This window comes from Oncorhynchus keta, chromosome 32 (genome assembly GCF_023373465.1).
Source record: "Oncorhynchus keta strain PuntledgeMale-10-30-2019 chromosome 32, Oket_V2, whole genome shotgun sequence".
NCBI lineage: Eukaryota > Metazoa > Chordata > Actinopteri > Salmoniformes > Salmonidae > Oncorhynchus > Oncorhynchus keta.
Genome location: NC_068452.1, coordinates 24,948,293 through 24,967,927, shown reverse-complemented (window position 1 = coordinate 24,967,927; position 19,635 = coordinate 24,948,293). Strand labels below are relative to the sequence as shown.

The following is a 19,635-nucleotide window of genomic DNA, read 5'->3' as shown; positions in this document are numbered from 1 at the left end:
TCTGAATTGTTTCATTTCTTTCTGAACAGACAATAATTCTATAATTTTGACAAATGTATTTCAATTTATCAGTGGTGAAATAAATGATTAAGAGCAACGCTGAAGAGATGACAGTTGCAGGCTCGTATCAGAGCAGAGAGGTCACAAATCTAGTTCTATGAGAGATACAGGCGCGCTTCTCTCTCCGACCACAGCAATGGCCACGCGTTGGTCTGTAGACTACAATGTTTCGCAAACCATAAACCGTGTCGGGCCCAACTCGAATCAATTCTTACTGTAGAATATCAGGCACGTTTTCACATTACGTTTTTTAGGAGGGATAATTAATACAGAGCAGGCAACTTGAATGAACTCTGATTGCTTTTATTATAATTTTTACATTACAAACAGTGGAAATAATTTTTCATGCGAAGAGAGCTACTGCATCATGGAAAATGGGTTCCGGAATGAAAAAGTCCAAACGAGGTGCCGGGTACTGTTCCATGGAAATTCCCCAAGTTTATATTGTTAGGTTTCTTGCGCTTGATGGCTGAAATCGTTCGAAGGGGTCTTCCAATAAAGAGCACGTGACTTCTCACTCTTTCCCGGTCCTGTTCTTGTAATTCAATACAGAGCCAAAATATAATGTGAGACAACTGACCGCTGCGCCTGTTGAAGAGTTGGGCTGTAGTATGCATGTGGGGACTGGACACTTGGAAATCAGACACTGACCGCAAGGAATACATACATTTTTCTACGTCTTTCTGGGAATAAAACATTAGTTTAATATCAAATGTGTGAAATAATATTTAGTCGGATTTTTCTTGGGTTTCCCGTACTTCTCCTCTGGATGTCAGGTACAGTTTGTTTTGTTATACCGGTATTGAAAGATTTACGAATTTCAAGCAGAATAGGAACATTGATAACACTAAACTATACGAGACATTCCAGTTAAGAGGGGTAAGAACAATTCAAATCCGCAATAACTGGATCGTCTTTCATAGTGCCCAGAGAGATAAACTAAGAACCAATAACACGTTTTGGAATAACCAGGAGAGGGCAATGTAGTAGCGAATAAGATCTGTATGCTGGCAGTGAAGATGATGTGACATATGACACAAAATGTATTTTTTTTAGTTGTGTCTTAATGGTTATGTCTTTGTCCAATATAAAACGTTCTAAAATGTATTTCCTATATTTCAATTACTGATTAGCAACTGTCTTCTGAAAAAGGCAACTAATTTGAACCTCTTGTTAATTTACCATTCTGCATTCTAGGCCTAGACATAGGATAATTTTTGTTTAAAGCTACAGTATGTCTGCTTGAGAATGCAAATTAGCTGATTATGGTCTCTGCCATGTGGTCTGACCTGTAGGTGGGCTGGCACATGCTGCCTGTCCTCTTGAGCTCAACCCTCCCAGATTGGTGGTGAGATATGGAGACTCAGTCTCAGTCAACTGCAGCACATCATCCACGGACCACGAGGGGATGGGCTGGGAGGCCACATTCGGAGGTACAAGTTTAGAACAAGATGTCATTGTTGTCACCTGGACTGTGAAGAATTTGACAGACTGGACAATACAACCTAAATGCTACATCACATCAAAAGATGGAAAGCAGTGTTTGGAAACGTTTCCTGTCATTTTATACAGTAAGTTGTTTTTCTTTTGCGTCTTGTAGTGAGTTTGGTCAGTGAAAACTTTTTATTTTGTTCTCACTACATGTAACTATTTTGTCTCTAGAGACTCCAGACAGAGTCTCCATCTCTGTTCTGAACCACTCTGGTCCCATGGTGGAGGGGACACAGTACCAGCTGCAGTGTGACATTCAGAACATCGCTCCTCTACAGAACCTGGTTGTGAAGTGGTACAAAGGGAATGAACCCTTAGATAATGTCACTTACAGTCACGTCAGTAAGAGACCAGTGGATGTGTCAGCTACTCTGATGATCAGCCCCAGTAGAGATGATGATGGAGATCAGTATAGATGTAGAGCAGAACTGGACCTGGGACCAGAGGGACCACAACCCCATCCTACAGTGACATCAGAACCTCTCAACATTACTGTGCACTGTGAGTTTATCAATACTCGATCTTACCTCTGTACCCCTGACCAGGAGGGAAGTTCTACAACTTTATACGTTTAAAACTGTCTAAAAGCACCTCCTTTTCTCCTCAGATGCTCCTGAGTTCCTTCCAGGAAATGACACGGTGGAGGTGAGTGCAGGCAGTGATGTGTCTCTGGACTGCAGTGCTGAGGGGAACCCTCCTCCTGAGCTGAGGTGGACCAACAACATTGCAGAGGGAAATGCCAATGAGACCACTGTGGGGCGCCTGCGTACTCTCAATATCTCCAGAGTAACAGCTAATGCAACTTACAACTGCACAGTCACAAATAGACTGGGCTCCATCACCAAGCAGATACATGTCTTAGTAGATGTACCTCCACAACAACACCCAACGATGTTCTCCACAGCACCTTCAATTCCGGAAACTATGACCACCCTTCCAGGAACAGCCAAGCCAAAATGTATTTTCCAGCTCATCTCTGTGCTCACATGATTTAATTCACCCTCACTTACCTCACAAGGCAGAACAGTTTATATTTGATGTGGATTTCACATTGATGTCTTCATTCTTGTATGTTTTACAGTAGTTACCTTTCCTCTTGAGCTCAACCCTCCCAGAGTGGTGGTGAGATATGGAGACTCAGTCTCAGTCAACTGCAGCACATCATCCACAGACCATGATGGGATGGGCTGGGAGGCCACATTCGGAGGTACAAGTGTAGAACAAGATGTCAACGTTGTCACCTGGACTGTGGATAACCTTACTGATTGGACAATAGAACCCAAATGCTACATCAATCTCATTGATGGCAAACAACCCTCAATAGTACTTCCAGTCATTCTCTACAGTGAGTATTTTCCTCCTTGTGAATGTGAAAGGTATGTTTCTATTTAACTGTATATCAGCATTGAGGGTTTTTTACATTGTTGAACCTCGTCTACAGAGACTCCAGACAGAGTCTCCATCTCTGTTCTGAACCACTCTGGTCCCATGGTGGAGGGGACACAGTACCGGCTGCAGTGTGACATTCAGAACATCGCTCCTCTACAAAACCTGGTTGTGAAGTGGTACAAAGGGAATGAACCCTTAGATAATGTAACTTACAGTCACGTCAGTAAGAGACCAGAGGATGTGTCAGCTACTCTGATGATCAGCCCCAGTAAAGATGATAATGGAACTCAGTATAGATGTAGAGCAGAACTGGACCTGGGACCAGAGGGACCACAACCCCATCCTACAGTGACATCAGAACCTCTCAGCATTACTGTGCACTGTGAGTTGCTGAGAACTGTTCATATATACAAACCACGCTAACGTTGTATAACGTTTGATAATATTTTGTCTCAAAGCACATTCCATAATTGCTTATGTTCTACGGTGAAGTCTCACTCCACTGTCTTTTAATGTTAGAAGAAAATAATCAAACTTACAATTGTGTTTGTTTCCTTCACTGCAGTAATTCATTCAAGAAATGTGTTGTCATATTTTCACCACCCGCCTTTTTACTCCCTCCCTCTCCCTAAGATAAGCCATGCATCAATGCATCTGGACTGCCAGTGAGGATACCTGTGTTCAGGGGCTATCCTGAGGAGTTAGTGTGTGAGGCTGAGGGTTACCCACAGCCCAGGATAAAGTGGGTCTATGACCCAGCGAAGCATGTCCGTGAGGCGGGAGGCAACCTGACTGTCTTTGAGGCAGGGCTCTACAACTGCACCGCCACCAACGACGTGGCGACGAGCTTCATTGTGGTAGAGGTGGTTTTAAATGGTAATGGAACCTTTATTAAACTGTATTAAACCCTTTATTAACCCACTATTTACTGTTTATGAAAGTCTTGTAGGATGTTTTCTTCTTGCTGGTCTGCTTCCTCCTCCTGTCTTTCTGGTCTCCTTTCTCTCTTTGTGTCTGCTATTCTTTGGTTGACGGATTAATGTTCTCTGAACAAATTGTCTTATTAACTGTTCACTATGCAGTTTTCCTCATTGTCCTTTACCCGTTGACTAATCCAATACCTCTTAGTTACTGGTTTCTGAACTGCTCTCCTCCTGCCACATTCTGTAGTCAGATACATGTAGTACATCTCTGTTGTGTGAGGGAGTTTGAACCAAAGCTGAAAAACATGAGGAGATGACGAGGGGACAGTATATTTTCGTTCACATATTAGATTAGGCATCAAACAAACTCTTTGGTTGAGGGCACCTGGTGAGGCTAGGTAGAACACCCATCATTCATTGAAGAGTGTTGGGTAAAGTTGTTGAATATTTGGCAGTTTAGCTCAGTACTGACTGTTGCCTTGTAGAAGACTATTTCAAGGGTAAAGTTGAGCAATGTCCCCACTCTTACGGTATGTTGTAGATCTACTCTGACTGGTGGGATCATGTAATATTATGTTAAGTAATACGTGCTTATTCTTTCCTGTTGGAGGAAGTAGGATAAATCAGTGTTATTGATGCTTCTCTATTTGATGGTGAAAATGGTTCAGTCTGAGGTGGCGCCAGAACGTTAACAGAGTGTGATGGATTAATGGGTGTTTGTTGTTATGTCTCTCTGGTCACAGAGGACTACCTGCCCCTCATAGCGGGCTTCGTGGCCTTCATGGTCGTGGTCATCTCGGTCATCTTCGTCGTCATCTACTCCATCTACTACAAGAACAACAAGATGGGCCGCTACAGCCTGAAGAAGGCCAAGCTCAGCAGCACGCCCAACGGCAACGTGGCGCAGAACGGCGGCCGGGACACTCCGTTCCCGATGACTAAACTGTCTCAGCCAAACATCTACTTCTAGGAGAACCAAGTTTTATTGGGATGGCCCACTGAATGAAGAGCCCTCTTTCCTTGCTGAGAGACTAAGTGACTAAGTGAGAGACCAAATGGTTGAGGTGGTTGAGGGGCTGGTCACAACTCATTCAGCTGTCAGATGCAGGTCTGGATTGTGATAGTTGGGAGTGTCTCCTGGCTCTCCTCCAACCTCCCTATGCTTCATATGCACTCCCTTTCCTCTTTAGCACTAAGATTTGAAGTACAGATCAGTCCCTCTATTTCCCCTTCTACTGGAGAACCTGATGAGGTAGAATAACCTCTGTTTTTAGTGTGAGCTATATGATCTATTCTACACATTCAAAGTGTAGCTGATCTTTTCTCTGAAGGACAAAAAGAGGCAGCAAATGGACAAGGTGAAAGCTTTTTGGAAATTGGTTTAATTGAAATATATGTTTTATATGACTGGTTTTGGAAAAACTGGTTTGTGTTGCATAAGCACCAACAAGGGAATTGTTATGTCATTTTGAATGTCTTTTTTTAGTTTGGTCTGATGACAATGTAATTTCTGTCACATTAAGCAATTGCTTGAAGAGCAGCACATGGTTGAAATTGTGAGAATGTCTCCTTTGCCTGGATGTGATGTCTTGCTTGTGACAAGAAGCTTGGAGTGTAAACCTGCATTACAATGGAGGCTGCTGAGGGGAAGACGGCTCATAATAATGGCTGGAACGGAGTGAATGGAATGGCATCAAACACAAGGAAACCATGTTTGATGTATTTGATACCATTCCAATAATTCCACTCCAGCCATTACCACGAGCCCGTCCTCCCCAATGAAGGTGCTACCAACCTCCTGTGCTACAGTATATGCACACAACCTCTTTAGGTTGTGAGCACAATGATCACTGAAACCAATTAATGTAGCCTACATGTGAAAAGTATTATTTCCCCAGAGTACGGATTATATCGTGACATGAAGGGGGTCTCCGTTTTTTTACGTGACTTCCTACATTTTTTGGGGGGGAACTAATAGTAAAGATGTATTGTAATGGTAAACATTATTACCTTTTAATGTGGCATGAACACAAACAGTCATGATGCGTTCATCTGATTCTCAAAAAAATCACTTCAAAAATTAAGCTACCTGTGCACTTTTGTCCACAAAATAATTCCAGCTTCCAACAGTGCACCCGCCATTTCATGAAGGGAAAGAGACATCTGTTACAAAACACCAAAAAGTGTGATGACATTGGGCGATTGTCAGGAAGCCTACACTCTTGTAGCCTGAATTCATTGATGCGTCTTGCTGACAAATTGACTGAAAAAATATATATAAAAATCTGGACACCTGAAAAGGGGCTGAAATACGGGAAGCAACTACAGCTGTCTGTCCCAAGCTCATGTGAGGGCCCAGTTGAAACATTGTTGCAAAGCTCAAAACAGACATCAGAGAGGCAGACAGGCGGAGAATGAATGCGATTGAAAGAACAGTGGGGAACACATTTAGGGGAGCTCATGTCTCATTTGGGGGTCAGAGCAACTCTGTTACTACTCTACACTGTTCCACTGCATCTGGAGTGTTCAGTGTTTTAACTGCATCACTGTAATGCCTGACTGCATGTGAGTTCTGAATGTGTGGAGGTACAGGCTGGTGGCGGTGGTGTATCACCGTCCAAACTGCAGCAACTACATGATGCCATCGCGTCAGCATGGACCAACATCCCTGTGGAACGTTTTTGACTTGTAGAATCCAAGACCCGAATAATTCAGGCTGTTCTGGACGCAAAGGGGGTCTGACCCGGAACTAGATGGGTGTGCAGTGTGTGTAGTCTACGCAAACTTCTGTGGAGATCTTTTGTTTCACAGTCCACTCATGTCAATACTACTGTATTAAGAAACCTTTTGTATAATATTGCTTTCAGTTATCATTAAAATATTTAGTTTTTATTATGATAAAAACATCTCTTTCTTTGTTTTCTTGAGTAAGGCAGCTCCAAAATGCAGGTGTTTCATCACAGCTCAATGCTTTCTGTGGTGGTGGGGCGGGTCAGCAGAAAATAAGAACAATTCGCTGTGATTGGCTCAGTGTTCTGTCACTCATGGGGACCTTATGCAATCGCCAAGCTTCAGTCATTAGTAAGGGTAGACATCCAACATTTCAGGCCTTTGGGTCCTGCCATAGAGTTATATTAGAAGTGCCCTTCCAATAAGGCTCAAGGTCATTGGCCACAAAAATTATGTCAAATCACATGTACAGTAGCTTTGATTGGGCTGATCATGTCAACATTATACTTTCCCAGATCGCGCTGCAAGTCCTGCCTCTCCCATCTCCTCATTGGTTTATAGAAGCAGGTACCCACGTGCCATCTCCTCATTGGTTATACCCACGTGGGTGATTGAAAGACTAAAAGTTTTGTCGGTTGTCGTGGTAATACTATAAAAGTGTAGATGGATCACCATATAAATTCAAAAGATGAAAAAGCCTGGAAGGAGGAGAGATGACTAGAAACGATTTGATTGGCCGTTTTATGTGTGGATTCATTGTTGGAGTAGAGGACCTTGTGCATTTCAGGTAAACTAACAACTCAATGTTTATATCCCAGGACAAATTAGCTAGCAACAGCAAGCTAGTTAAATAGGACAAATTAGCTTGCAAGGTAACTAGCTAAATTGCCATACATGTTTAATGCTTTTCGACCTGTCCCCAAATGAATGTCATTGGTTCAGAGTTTGTTTTTATATGTTAACCTGCGTGTAGTGATCGCGTTTGGTGTAGGGGGACAAAATACATGTATGCACGAAGGCGGTTTGGGTTCCGTGTTAGCCCTAATGAATTATCGAAGAGACCTGAACACGCACTAATTTGTTCATTTCAAATAATCTATCTCATAAGATTTGTTGTGTGATTTTTCATAACTTTATTTTTATTGTACGTTGCTCATATGAGGAATCTACAGGATTTCAAAACAGCGGGTCATCATTCTGATCTTGCACAACATTTCCTTTGCGACGCGCGCTTTGGGAACTACGTCATCGATTAAGCAACGGAAGCCCATTCATTTTCTATGAAGGAAGAGAAGTGTGCGGGGCGAGGGAGCGTGAACAGGGTGGGACCAAAATTGTGGAATGTCCGTTTATCCATAAACTTTGGGAAAGTTTAACTATTGAACTTTTGTCGCTTACGCGACATCTCGTTGCTATTGACCAATCGAAGCTCACCATGGTTGCCAGACCCTACTGGATTGGCTGTTGATACTTAGCAGTATATGGCTTGCTAGCACCAACATGATACTTAGCGGTGATTCAGGGTTGCCATGTTCGCGAATTTCGTACAATTGAGCAACTTTGAAAACGATGTCGCGGTTGAAAATGTATCCTAATTCACTATGACCTGCTGCTGACTGTTTCTGAGTGAAGATGGGGAGGGCCAGAGGGGTTGTGTGTGTGTGTGTGTGTTGAGATTATTATTTACAAAGACTGCTTTGGAACAGCAGGTTAACTGCCTTGTTCAGAACAAAATATTTATACCTTGCTAGATTGAATCCTCAAGCTAACAACCTTTTGGTTACTGGCCCAAATATACAACCCTAACTTTAACTATTTGCACATCGTTACAACACTCTATATAGAAATAATGACATTTGAAATGTCTTTGTTATTTTGGAACTTCTGTGAGTAATGTTTATGTTCATTTGTATTGTTTATTTCACTTTTGTTTATTATTTACTTCCCTTGTGGAGTTATGGAGTTCTATTTCCAAACCTTTTTCTATAAAACATTAACACGCTAGAACTGATGCGCATCACCAAATAACGGCACAAAACTTGAGGTGGTCGAGTGCGCATTAGATAAATTCACTAGGTGGTTTAAACTGCATTCTAATGTCGACTTTGCTAATTTAAAACCATAGTAAAGCCAAGTGTTTTACACATGCTCAGTGGACATTTTAAATTGAAGTTATGGAACTCCCTCGCATGCTTCTGTTAAGGGAAAAAGACTACAATGAAACTGACATTAAAAGTGGAAATGATATCCTACATTTGTATCTGTTGGCCATCATGTAGCCTATTAATTTCCATGTCTATGGCGGCTACTGTAGCCTAGCATTTGGTACAATGACCATATTACTGGAGTCATTGCAAATCGATTTGTGCAAGTGTAACGGATGTGAAACGGCTAGCTAGTTAGCGGTGATGCGCGCTAAATAGCGTTTCAATCGGTGACCTCACTTGCTCTAAGACCTTGAAGTAGTGGTTCCCCTTGCTCTGCAAGGGCCGCAGCTTGTGTGGAGCGATGGGTAACGATGCTTCGTGGGTGACTTGTTGATGTGTGCAGAGGGTCCCTGGTTGGCGCCCGGGTATGGGCGAGGGGACGGTCTAAAGTTATACTGTTACACAACTTAATAAATAGCCTATACCTTCAGTTTATTGTTGTTGTAGCCTTGTGTTATTATGTCATTATTAATGGCCATGTTTAGTTAACAGTTCTAGTGCGATTGCCGATCAGCTGTAATTAGAATGCATTCGATTGAAGGTAACAGTCAGTCAGATTAGGCTACAGGTAAAACTAAATAAAACACTGAATGACAAGCATAGGCCTATTCAGTTCATATCCATATTATTAATATTTGATTCAGTGATTAAAATTACGACCCCATTCTTACTAGCCTGTTCCAACAGGGCAACAGAAACACTTCTTACCTCAAAATCGCCTCCCTACTCATGTTGAATAAATGAGTCTGTCAATTTGAACAAAGCAAACTGCTAAATCGTTCATTTTACATCTTGCCTACATTTTGCCTAGGTTACTTTAGGCCATCTCAATTTAGATGTAGTCCAATCACTGGCTACAGGCTACCTGCATCTCGTTAACCAAACCATGGCAGAGTTTTACAGTCATGAACCCAGATTTGAGTCAGTAGGCCTAGGCTATGCCTATTGAAATGACAAGTCAATCTCGCAAATAGGCCATTTATAACTGTTTATAGTCTTAACATCTTGCACATAAAGTCACAAATGCCAGAAAATTGCCCAACATTCATTTTTTAAGTGTGTGGTTTGAGCCCTGAATGCTGATTGACTGAAAGCTGTGGTATATCAGACCATATACCACAGTTATGACAAATTACTTTTTACTGTTCTAATTATGTTGGTAACCAATTTATAATATCAATAAGGCACCTCTGCGGGTTTGTGGTATCCAGGCACTCTGCGTTGTAGCCTTTATCCATGGTATATTTGCCATATATGGTACCACACCTCCCCAGGCCTTATTGCTTAATCATAGCAGTCAAACAAGTTAAATCAACATCTAATGATAAAAAAATATCTGGCGAGTTTAATGAGTGCTAATTATAATTTATTTTGCACCATATTTAAATTCATTTTAGTCAAGTTAGCTCGCAATAATTATTGTTTTGATGGAAAGCCGAATTTAGCTCCTTACATCATTACAAGTTACGTTGATATTCATTCTTAATTCGCTCGATGACGTTATGGAAAAGGTTTATATTGATTAAATGTCCCAGCTCCTCTCAGGCATTGGGGGAGGGTTTAAAAAAATGTGATTGGGCTAGCAATTTATGCTGACATGGCAACCCATGGATGGATAGAGGATGTGCACTCGTGTGGGAAAGCGTTTGTGTGCTCTGCTGCTTTTAGTTTCGATAACCATAGTTATATGTTTTCAAGGTGACGGTCAACATTGAGATATATTTGCTGGATAAAATAAATATGGTGAAAGGACTTTATGGATTTCTGACACTCTGTGTGTTGGTGTTTACAGGTAGGGTCTATAGATCAATGTTACTACTTTTTTGTTAAACTACAGATGTTTGCTGTTCCCGTTACCGTATGAATTTCCCATTATGTTCAAACAACTCAATTACTATTTCATTGTATTTTCAGGGTATGATGATTAACTTCCTGGAAGTCATAGTAAACTTGTTTTTGACTATTTGAAGTCCAATCTCTCCCACTGAATCAATATGTCTCTGATCAAGAAAGAGCTCTATTGATGGGTGTGGTCGATTCATTTGGAAGAAAAGCAATTGTTTTTCTCTCTCGAATTTGGTCCCTTAGAACAGTTTCCCAAACTGTCGGGCGGTCCCCCTAAGGTGCAATTTCGAAATTGGGTAGTGTGTCATCAGTTCCTCTTGTCATGTCAGTCATTGTATACCTTAGATATTTATAACTTGTCAGAAATGTCCAGATCAACTAGCCCAGGTGTACTCAACTACTATTTGAGAAGGTCCGGTCACACAAATTTCCTAGGAGGTCAAATTCTGGGTTGGTATCATCTTTATCTGCGTAATAACAAACCTCCACCTCGCAAGTCGCGACCCATATGACTTCAAATTGTTCACAATGCTTTTGTTGACAGAAATAACATTTTAGCATGATTTAAGCTAATTTCCCCAAAATGCTCCATATTTTGCTATGGACGGGGATAATTTTTTTGTGGTTTTAAAGCAAATTTCCGGCAATTATACAAATTTAGCATTGTCTTAAATGTGTTCATATTATACCTGAGTGAGTCAACAAAATCAATGGGGGCCTCCTGCCTCCTGGGGGTCGAGGCACACATTAATGGCCATGATAACTACAATATTTAGATAGCTGGTTAGCCTAACATACCTACCTAGCTAACATGGGTTAGTTGATCAAATCAAATCAAATTTTATTTGTCACATACACATGGTTAGCAGATGTTAATGCGAGTGTAGCGAATTGCTTGTGCTTCTAGTTCCGACAATGCAGTGATAACCAACAAGTAATCTAACTAACAATTCCAAAACTACTGTCTTATACACAGTGTAAGGGGATAAGGAATATGTACATAAGGATATATGAATGAGTGATGGTACAGAGCAGCATACTCTACATTTCTGACAGATTAGAAATAGCTCTCTAATGTCTGTCAGTGAATGACACAACAAGAGGAAAACTTCCCATACACTACCAAATGTAAAACATTGCACCTTGTGCATTCTACTGTTACAGCTCTCAACCACATTAATACATTGAAAGCCTGAGTTTAATTTTTTATTATTTTTAAGTCGGGACACATGTCAGCAAACGTTAAAAAATACATTTAAAAAATGACCCATAGATTTTGTTGTAATGTTTGAGTCACTTAGATACACATTAGACATGGCAAAATGTATAGAATAAAAATGCTACATTTTCTCAGTGCTTCATGAAAAAAATTGTAGAATTGCAGAAAATAAGCTTTAAACCTGCATGATTTTCTCTTCGCCAACCAGAAGGGTGTGAACAGTTTTTGTCATGAAAAGTGCTTTTGCTCAAAGAAATAGACGCGGCTCGTGCGCAGGGTGGCACGGATTGTTCCCCCAATGCTGGAAGGGGGGTATGAGTGCAGAAGTTTGGGAATCCCTGCCTTAGAGCACTATCAATATTAAAACAAGTTTCATTCATTTACTCCCTTGTTGCTGACTTGACTGAGTGACATTGCTTCTGCTAGTTGTTTAAAAACAATGGGCAACTTTCTCACCCTCTGATAGTGAAATGTATGGCCACAGTCAAACCAGTTGTCTTGGTCAGCAGAGTTTGTGATACGAACCAGCAAAAATACTAGCAAAGATGTATTTATTGACAGACAATGTATTGTGATGTCAGTGTTACTTTCTGGTTGTATGTAATCATTGCCATGTTGTTCACATGTCATGTGCTCTGACCGGTAGGTGGGCCTACACATGCCTCCTTTCCTCTTGAGCTCAACCCTCCCAGAGTGGTGGTGCGATATGGAGACTCAGTCTCAGTCAACTGCAGCACATCATCCACAGACCATGATGGGATGGGCTGGGAGGCCACATTCGGAGGTACAAGTTTAGAACAAGATGTTACCTTTGTCACCTGGACTGTGGATAACCTTACTGATTGGACAATAGAACCCAAATGCTACATCAATCTCATTGATGGCAAACAACCCTCAAAAGAACTTCCAGTCATTCTCTACAGTGAGTATTTTCCTCCTTGTGAATGTGAAAGGTATGTTTCTATTTAACTGTATATCAGCATTGAGGGTTTTTTACATTGTTGACCTCATCTACAGAGACTCCAGACAGAGTCTCCATCTCTGTTCTGAACCACTCTGGTCCCATGGTGGAGGGGACACAGTACCGGCTGCAGTGTGACATTCAGAACATCGCTCCTCTACAGAACCTGGTTGTGAAGTGGTACAAAGGGAATGAATTCTTAGATAATATAACTTACAGTAACGTCAGTAAGACACCAGTGGATGTGTCAGCTACTCTGATGATCAGCCCCAGTAGAAATGATGATCGAGATCAGTATAGATGTAGAGCAGAACTGGACCTGGGACCAGAGGGACCACAACCTCATCCTACAGTGACATCAGAACCTCTCAGCATTCCTGTGCACTGTGAGTTCCCTCTAGTCTTATTTTCAATCATTCCATTCATGTTTACAGCTGATCATTTAGTTTGATCTTATACCCTACTGTGATATTTAACGGAGTCTTCCAATAATCTGTTATCTTCTCATGGTTTCATCCTCCCCAAACTCTGAATCTTGTGGGAACAGTCCATGTTGATTGGTTATATGTTTATCTTATTTCTCCTCATTCTTCAGACCCCCCAACCTTTTCCAGACCTGAAGCTGAGACCCTGGACATCAGAGTGGGGGAGGAAATCACCTTAAACTGCACGGCTACTGGAAGTCCCACTCCTCTGTACAGGTGGCAGTCTTCAGATTTCCAAGAAGCTCTTTTCACCCCCCCGTCCGAGGTCCCAGGAACCTACACCTGCACTGCCTACAATCAGATAGGCAAGATCAGCAAGACATTCACTGTGAATCTCAAACCTAAAGGTAGGATCATGTTTATAATTAGTACCCAGTCTTATCTTTTTCACAAATGCTTCTATTCTCACCTACTACCCCTCCCTCTTCCCCTCTCGTTCCCCCTTCACTCACTTACTAGGTGCATTTGTGTTACCCTTTACCAGAATGAGACTGTGTCCATTGGTAAGGCTACATCATTAGATGACCACAAGTACTTTGTTACTTTGCAATTATTACATTGTAACTTCACTGTACATATGAAACGAGCTACCATGGAAATATGTTTTTCAGGACCCAATTTTCCTGTAACATGAATATGTGTTACTTTCTTAATATTTCCCAAATAGACTGCTCTGAGAAATGTCTCCTTTGACAGTATATTTAAATGTCTAATATTGCTCCTGTTTCTCCAGGCAGTCGTGGAACCACTGCAGGGATAGTGGTGGTCATGCCAGCTTTCTTTGCTCTAGTATCTGTCTGTGTGGTGCATCACAAACAAATAAATAAACCCTTATTAACCACACCCTCTTCCCACAGGGGACAGAACAACGTTCTGGGTTATCATAGGATCGGGCCTGGGCCTGGCCATGGTGGTCGTGATTGTCTATTTCGTTGTCAAATACAGAGCAGGTCCCAACTCCATCATCTGACCAGGCCAGAGGAAGAGCAATTCTATCGCCAGTGTGACCAGCAGGACTTCCTCAATAGACACTGTATGAATAAGAATGGTTGTTTATTGAATTACCATGATGGAACGCTTCAATCCTGCATGGCTTATAACTCCAAAGAGTGCTTTCTATTAGCCTTCTCCAAACAATAGCTTTGTGCCATTTGGACGTGGTGATGCGTTGTTTTGAATGTGTCTTGGGCTGTGTCTGTGAGCATGTTGCGCGACACTACAAATCATTCATTCACATGCATGTGTGTCCTGTTTTATTATTTATTTTATAATCAAGCATACCTGAATGTAGTCTCTTCTCACAGCCACTGTGTCTCTGTCACGCAGGTAAAGCGGCTGTGTAAACATGCTAGCCAGATCGCTGTAGTCCGATGACAGCACCAAGTGACCTTATGTGACTGTACAGTGAGAAATGAGCCATGCAATGCATCACTTCCTGTCTAATGTCTTTTTTCTTTCTTGTTGCTCTAAAATGGTTGTACCAGAGCCTTTTAACCGATTTTAAGTTTGCTGGTCCAAGAGCCACAGGAAGCTTCTCTTCACTATTGCTAATTTTGTTCTCTGCCCACACTCTTCCGCTATCTCTCTTTTACCGTCACAGCACCCTTGATTCTCAGTAATGTCAGCATGTTTGATGATGGCTTTAATTGTTTGTCTTTCACTTTCTCAACCTATATCTGCAGACCATAGGGAAGCGAACATGCATACTGACATGAATCCCATGGATGCAGTTTCAGGGCTGTGAGGAGAGAAAGGCCACTGATGTGTTTTATCTATCTCAGGTATTTTAATAGTCTACACAGTCATATCTCACCATAGGTGGCTCACGTGGTCCTTTACGATGTTGCTATACTGTGTGTTAGTAGAAACAATACTCTGTTTTGACGAGTGGAGTGACACAGTCCTTCAATCGTTGTCTTTTTTTGTTGAATCACAATCAGAGGTTTGTGTTTATTTTTTGTATAACAATTTTAAAACAAATTCATGCTAGATATTTCAAGGTATGGTTAGTGTTAAGTGCAAAGTATGTTCTGTTCACGTTGTACAGGGCTGGAATAGCATTGGTACAGTTGGAAATGGTGCTTGTAAGGTGCACAGTTCAACTCAAATAGTTCTATGTAAACTAGCTTTTTACATGTGATGTTTGTTGTGTCGCTAACTAACTATGTGTATATTGTCCATTTGATTTCAGCACTGAATGTTGTTATATGCCGTCTTTAACAGCCGCTAACACTCATTCTCTACTTTATTTAGACATTTTTGTCAGCTTGCTTATGTTTATATGACCCGTGATATGTGTGTGTTTCCATCTGACTGCCCTTCCGTTCAGACATTTAGTTATCTATTCGGAATGTCAGTACTTGTTAGGCTCAGCATTGTCAGAGATTCAGTTTCAGGAAGTGTTCTACTGCAACCTATTTAGGTTAGAATGATGCTGTCTTTCATTTCCATTTCAATAGTGCTGCAAAATTGGTTGACAGTTCTGCATCGACAATGCAGGAGATGTTTACCAATGCCTACACAGCATTCACTGTCAAACCTCAACCAGCTATGCTCATTGAGTTAAAGTTTTGAAAGAATCAGTCTTTCACTGTGACATGTTCCTCTACTGTATTTTGTATGCCATTGGGAACCTTTCTCTCATACATCACTGTAACACTGACACATCAATACTAATCACTACAAACTAAGGTCCATGTAAAGCGACGCATGGAAGTCCATCTGTTATCCTGCCTACAGTGGCTCATATAAATACTTCCTTTTTCAGAATTGAGTGTGTGTCCTTTTTGTGTCTCTCGTTCTGCTTCATCCTGGTGAAGGGGACTTCTGCCCTGCCAAGAAACACTTTGTGTGTGCAGCCTGACTGTTGCTATAACAACCTGGCTGCAGTGTAGACTTATGGGCAATTTGCCAGCACATTTAGTCCTAGAGCAAAAACATGTTATATTATACACACATTATCATTTTCAGAAACAAGTGTACAATAGTGTACTTCCACAACAAACAAGGGCACAGCATAGAAACACAAAACAGAGTCGACATACTGTAGATACAGAATTGGCAGCTGAGCCTTCTATAAATACACCCAATAAGCATCCAATTACTGAGCAATGTTTCTGGCAGCCTGGTCACGGCTGGTGGTGTTGTGCAGTGGTGGTACATTCTGATCACAGTGTGAGGCCTACACACTACATACCGGACAACAAGTCCAACAATCCAACCTGCTGAGTCTTGACAAAAGCATGGGGTCTCCAAGCAGTGTGCGCATGGGAATCAAACATGCCTGCAGAAAAGAGAGTAGAACTGCAATGTGAGTTCTCTCAAACCATCTATGTATATGAATCCGCAGTCACGCGGGAACTGTTTGAGGCAAGTTACCACAGGTCATTGGGGTTTCATTTCAGATTAAAGAACTGAAAATTGTAACCGTAGCACCCTTCTGAAGTCCTAGAACGCTGTATGGGTATTTTCTAAAAACAGAAAAGAGTTGTCATCTGAACAGCTCGGGGTTGTGCTGCTGTAACAATACACGATAGCGAACAAAAATACAAAACATCTAGGCTGAGATTCTAGGAGTAGGAACACACATTGAACATTAAATACAGATTCTAACTAAACCACAAATAAATGATTAAAGGAAGAATTTCCCCTGTGGGATGTAGGCCTAATGAGTTACCATTGAGGAGGTCTGGCCTTGATGTCAAACTTCCTTAGCCCCCTCTTCTCCCCCTCGGGGCCCTGCAGTCAGACACAGACTACGGTATGAGAGCCCTCGTTTGGTGAGGGAGGGCTTTTGTTAGTAATCACAGTTCACTTTGGAGTTGCCAAGCAGGACCAAGTCGGAATTCCACTCGCCTTTCAACTCCGATCATAGTGGACCTCATCAAAGTCTGCAAAAAGATGGAAAACTACTTTCTAAAATGGATCCTAACCTTTTGCATGTTCTGCACCGGTAAGATGTTGCAAGAGACAACATTTTATTATTCATAAGATTTGCTTATTCTCTGTGGAGTCGAGGGTTATGGGACATCTGCAGTAGAGGCCCCCTTTGTATCGACGAGTTTGTAGTTTGAAGATGTTTTTTGGCAATAGAATTGGTCATAAATGGTTTTAAAGCACTTTGGCGAAATACTATTATATAATATTGCGTATATGAGTGTGTGAATTATTTACCTGTGCTTTGTCCACTGAAATTAAATTTGCAACCTAGAGATGATGGCAAAGTGAAACCTGCATCCCACCCAGTCTTATATACACAGTGATACAAACAGATCATAAACACCTGCTAAAGTCACACAATCAAATCACTGCAAGCAACATTTTCCTGGTATCTGTAAATGTGATTTTATTCAACAAATATGAATGTTTCGGATATGCCAGCAATAATATAACTTTCTAACTAGATTATGTGATGATCACGATGATAATGAAAAAGATTGTGAAAATGATGATGCTGATGAAGACAATGTAACGATGATGACGGTGATGATGATATTGTCCATGTCTCAGTGTCAGGTGAAGGATGCTCTCTGGAGCTGAAACCCTCCAGGGTGGTGGTGGGGTTTGGGGAGGCTGTGTCTGTCAGCTGTGAGGCCTCTCGCCCGGTGCGTGTCCTAGGCTGGGAGTCAGCCATCGGGGCAGCACACACCCAACAGGACCGTGCTGTCCAATGGAAGGTGGACAGTCTGATCGACTGGATCGAGGAGCCTATCTGCTACGGAGTCTTCTTCACTGCACCCAGACAGTGTGAGGAGAAACTCAACCTCATCCTTTACAGTGAGTCAACCTGGCCTACATAAAGCTGGCTTTTTTAAAGTCTTAGCTCAATTTAAGGCAGAGCATGGCTGCAGTACATGCATCAGGCCATACTTCATAATGATGAATTCTATTTGTGGCGACTACTACTACATGTACGTATTGTGCTTGACACACTAAACCAGCTGATCTTTCACAGAGACTCCAGACAGTGTCACTATCAGCTCAGCGAACCACACTGGTCCCATGTTGGAGGGGAAAGAGTACCAGCTGCTCTGTGATGTCCAGAACATCGCCCCCGTTCAATACCTCACCCTGAGGTGGTACAGAGGGCAGACTGAAGTTTACAACCACTCTTTCTCTGATCTGACCCCTGCCTCCCCTGTCCAAGTATCCTCCATCCTCCTGATCACCCCAACCAAAGCTGATAACGGTGCCCAGTACAAGTGCGTGGCTCAGCTGGACTTGGGACCAGAAGGACCACAACCGCCTCCTTCAGTGACATCAGAGCCTCTCAACGTCTCTGTGCACTGTGAGTCTATTGACTCAACCCAACCATTAATAGTTTCATGAGAAACAATGAAATCCAATTGTGTTTGTGTATTCATTTATATGCAATATCCATCCCTTTCCCTTATACTTATTTTCTCAGACCCCCCATCCTTCCTCAGTCCTGAGGCTGAGACCCTGGACATCGGTGTGGGGGATGAAATCACATTAAACTGCACGGCTACAGGAAGCCCCAGTCCTGTGTACAGCTGGCAGTCTTCAGATCCCAAAGAGAAGATGGAGGACCAACCTGTTTTTACCTCTTCCTCCTTGCTTCCAGGGACCTACACCTGCATTTCCTCTAATAAGATTGGCAAGAAGAGTAAGCAGTTCATCATCAAGACTAGGTCTTAAGGTAGGAGGACACAGTGAAGGGGGCATTGTTAAATGCAAACATTTAGAGGATAGAACTAGCATTCTCTACCATCATACTTGTTATAGAAGCCATAGATCTTATTTGGTATGTAATCTGAGGAGTCAGAAGGTAAAAAAGGGCCACGTTGGAGGTATGTGACTTTTCCCACAGTGGAGTGTTGGCTTTACAAAACAAAAGTCCAAGTTTGGGGTATTAGCAGAGGGAAGATATTGTCTGTCTCTAATATCAATTGCCCGGTTTTGTTACAGGTGTGAGAGCGTCATCATTGTCAGCCAGACCATCGCACAGAAAAAAAGGAATCGCCTTACATTTTTAAAGACTTTGGTCATGTAATAGTTTATAGTAGCATATTATTGTGTTATGATTTATTCTTGTTGTTATTGCAACATAAAGTATACTTTGACGTGTTTAAATATATATGTAGGGTATACAGTTCACTTTCAGTGTGGAGAACCCTAGAACGCGAGGCAGTGTGAATAATTCTATCCATTAATTAGCTATCCATTAACTTTATTGTTGTTTGTTCTTGTGTCATAAAAACACTAATAAAATTACACATTTATATTTGTTGTATTATTATCAATGATGGTAGGCTATTATTATTAAATCTACTAAATAATATAAATATTTTTTTTATTATAAAAA

The 19,635-nt window shown here is 41.6% G+C and overlaps 3 protein-coding genes across 4 annotated transcripts; all 3 read left to right on the top strand.

Moving 5' to 3' along the window:
• Positions 1-236: 236 nt before the first annotated feature.
• On the top strand, positions 237-6,767 carry LOC118365790 (vascular cell adhesion protein 1-like). The gene is made up of 8 exons (XM_052491031.1): positions 237-836; positions 1,356-1,631; positions 1,723-2,052; positions 2,159-2,509; positions 2,633-2,896; positions 2,993-3,322; positions 3,574-3,816; positions 4,607-6,767. Exons 1-8 carry the CDS (start codon positions 773-775, stop codon positions 4,831-4,833), a joined length of 2,085 nt encoding a protein of 694 aa, XP_052346991.1. The 5' UTR covers positions 237-772; the 3' UTR covers positions 4,834-6,767.
• A 277-nt stretch (positions 6,768-7,044) lies between these two features.
• Positions 7,045-16,079, top strand: LOC118365411 (intercellular adhesion molecule 2-like). 2 transcript variants are annotated; one of them, XM_035747585.2, is made up of 5 exons: positions 7,045-7,380; positions 12,511-12,786; positions 12,882-13,211; positions 13,421-13,657; positions 14,168-16,079. In XM_035747585.2, the coding sequence occupies exons 2-5, from the start codon at positions 12,624-12,626 to the stop codon at positions 14,278-14,280; spliced, it is 843 nt and encodes a 280-aa protein (XP_035603478.2). In that variant the 5' UTR covers positions 7,045-7,380; positions 12,511-12,623; the 3' UTR covers positions 14,281-16,079. The 2 variants fall into 2 exon arrangements, with proteins under 2 accessions (XP_035603478.2, XP_035603477.2); XM_035747584.2 differs by lacking the exon at positions 7,045-7,380 and adding an exon at positions 10,235-10,592.
• Positions 16,080-17,041: 962 nt separating this feature from the next.
• Positions 17,042-19,552, top strand: LOC118365412 (hemicentin-1-like). Its single transcript, XM_035747586.2, has 5 exons — positions 17,042-17,262; positions 17,820-18,086; positions 18,265-18,597; positions 18,718-18,969; positions 19,239-19,552. The coding sequence occupies exons 1-4, from the start codon at positions 17,211-17,213 to the stop codon at positions 18,966-18,968; spliced, it is 903 nt and encodes a 300-aa protein (XP_035603479.2). The 5' UTR covers positions 17,042-17,210; the 3' UTR covers position 18,969; positions 19,239-19,552.
• Positions 19,553-19,635: the final 83 nt, after the last annotated feature.

Coding starts and splice junctions, on each gene's coding strand:
- LOC118365411 (XM_035747584.2), top strand. CDS start 10,541: ATGGTGAAAGGACTTTATGGATTTCTGACACTCTGTGTGTTGGTGTTT. Junction 10,593..12,510: donor CTGTGTGTTGGTGTTTACAG/GTAGGGTCTATA, acceptor TCTGACCGGTAG/GTGGGCCTACACATGCCTCC. Junction 12,787..12,881: donor ACTTCCAGTCATTCTCTACA/GTGAGTATTTTC, acceptor CCTCATCTACAG/AGACTCCAGACAGAGTCTCC.
- LOC118365412 (XM_035747586.2), top strand. CDS start 17,211: ATGGAAAACTACTTTCTAAAATGGATCCTAACCTTTTGCATGTTCTGC. Junction 18,087..18,264: donor ACTCAACCTCATCCTTTACA/GTGAGTCAACCT, acceptor GATCTTTCACAG/AGACTCCAGACAGTGTCACT. Junction 18,598..18,717: donor TCTCAACGTCTCTGTGCACT/GTGAGTCTATTG, acceptor TTATTTTCTCAG/ACCCCCCATCCTTCCTCAGT.
- LOC118365790 (XM_052491031.1), top strand. CDS start 773: ATGTGTGAAATAATATTTAGTCGGATTTTTCTTGGGTTTCCCGTACTT. Junction 2,510..2,632: donor AGGAACAGCCAAGCCAAAAT/GTATTTTCCAGC, acceptor TATGTTTTACAG/TAGTTACCTTTCCTCTTGAG. Junction 3,323..3,573: donor TCTCAGCATTACTGTGCACT/GTGAGTTGCTGA, acceptor CCTCTCCCTAAG/ATAAGCCATGCATCAATGCA.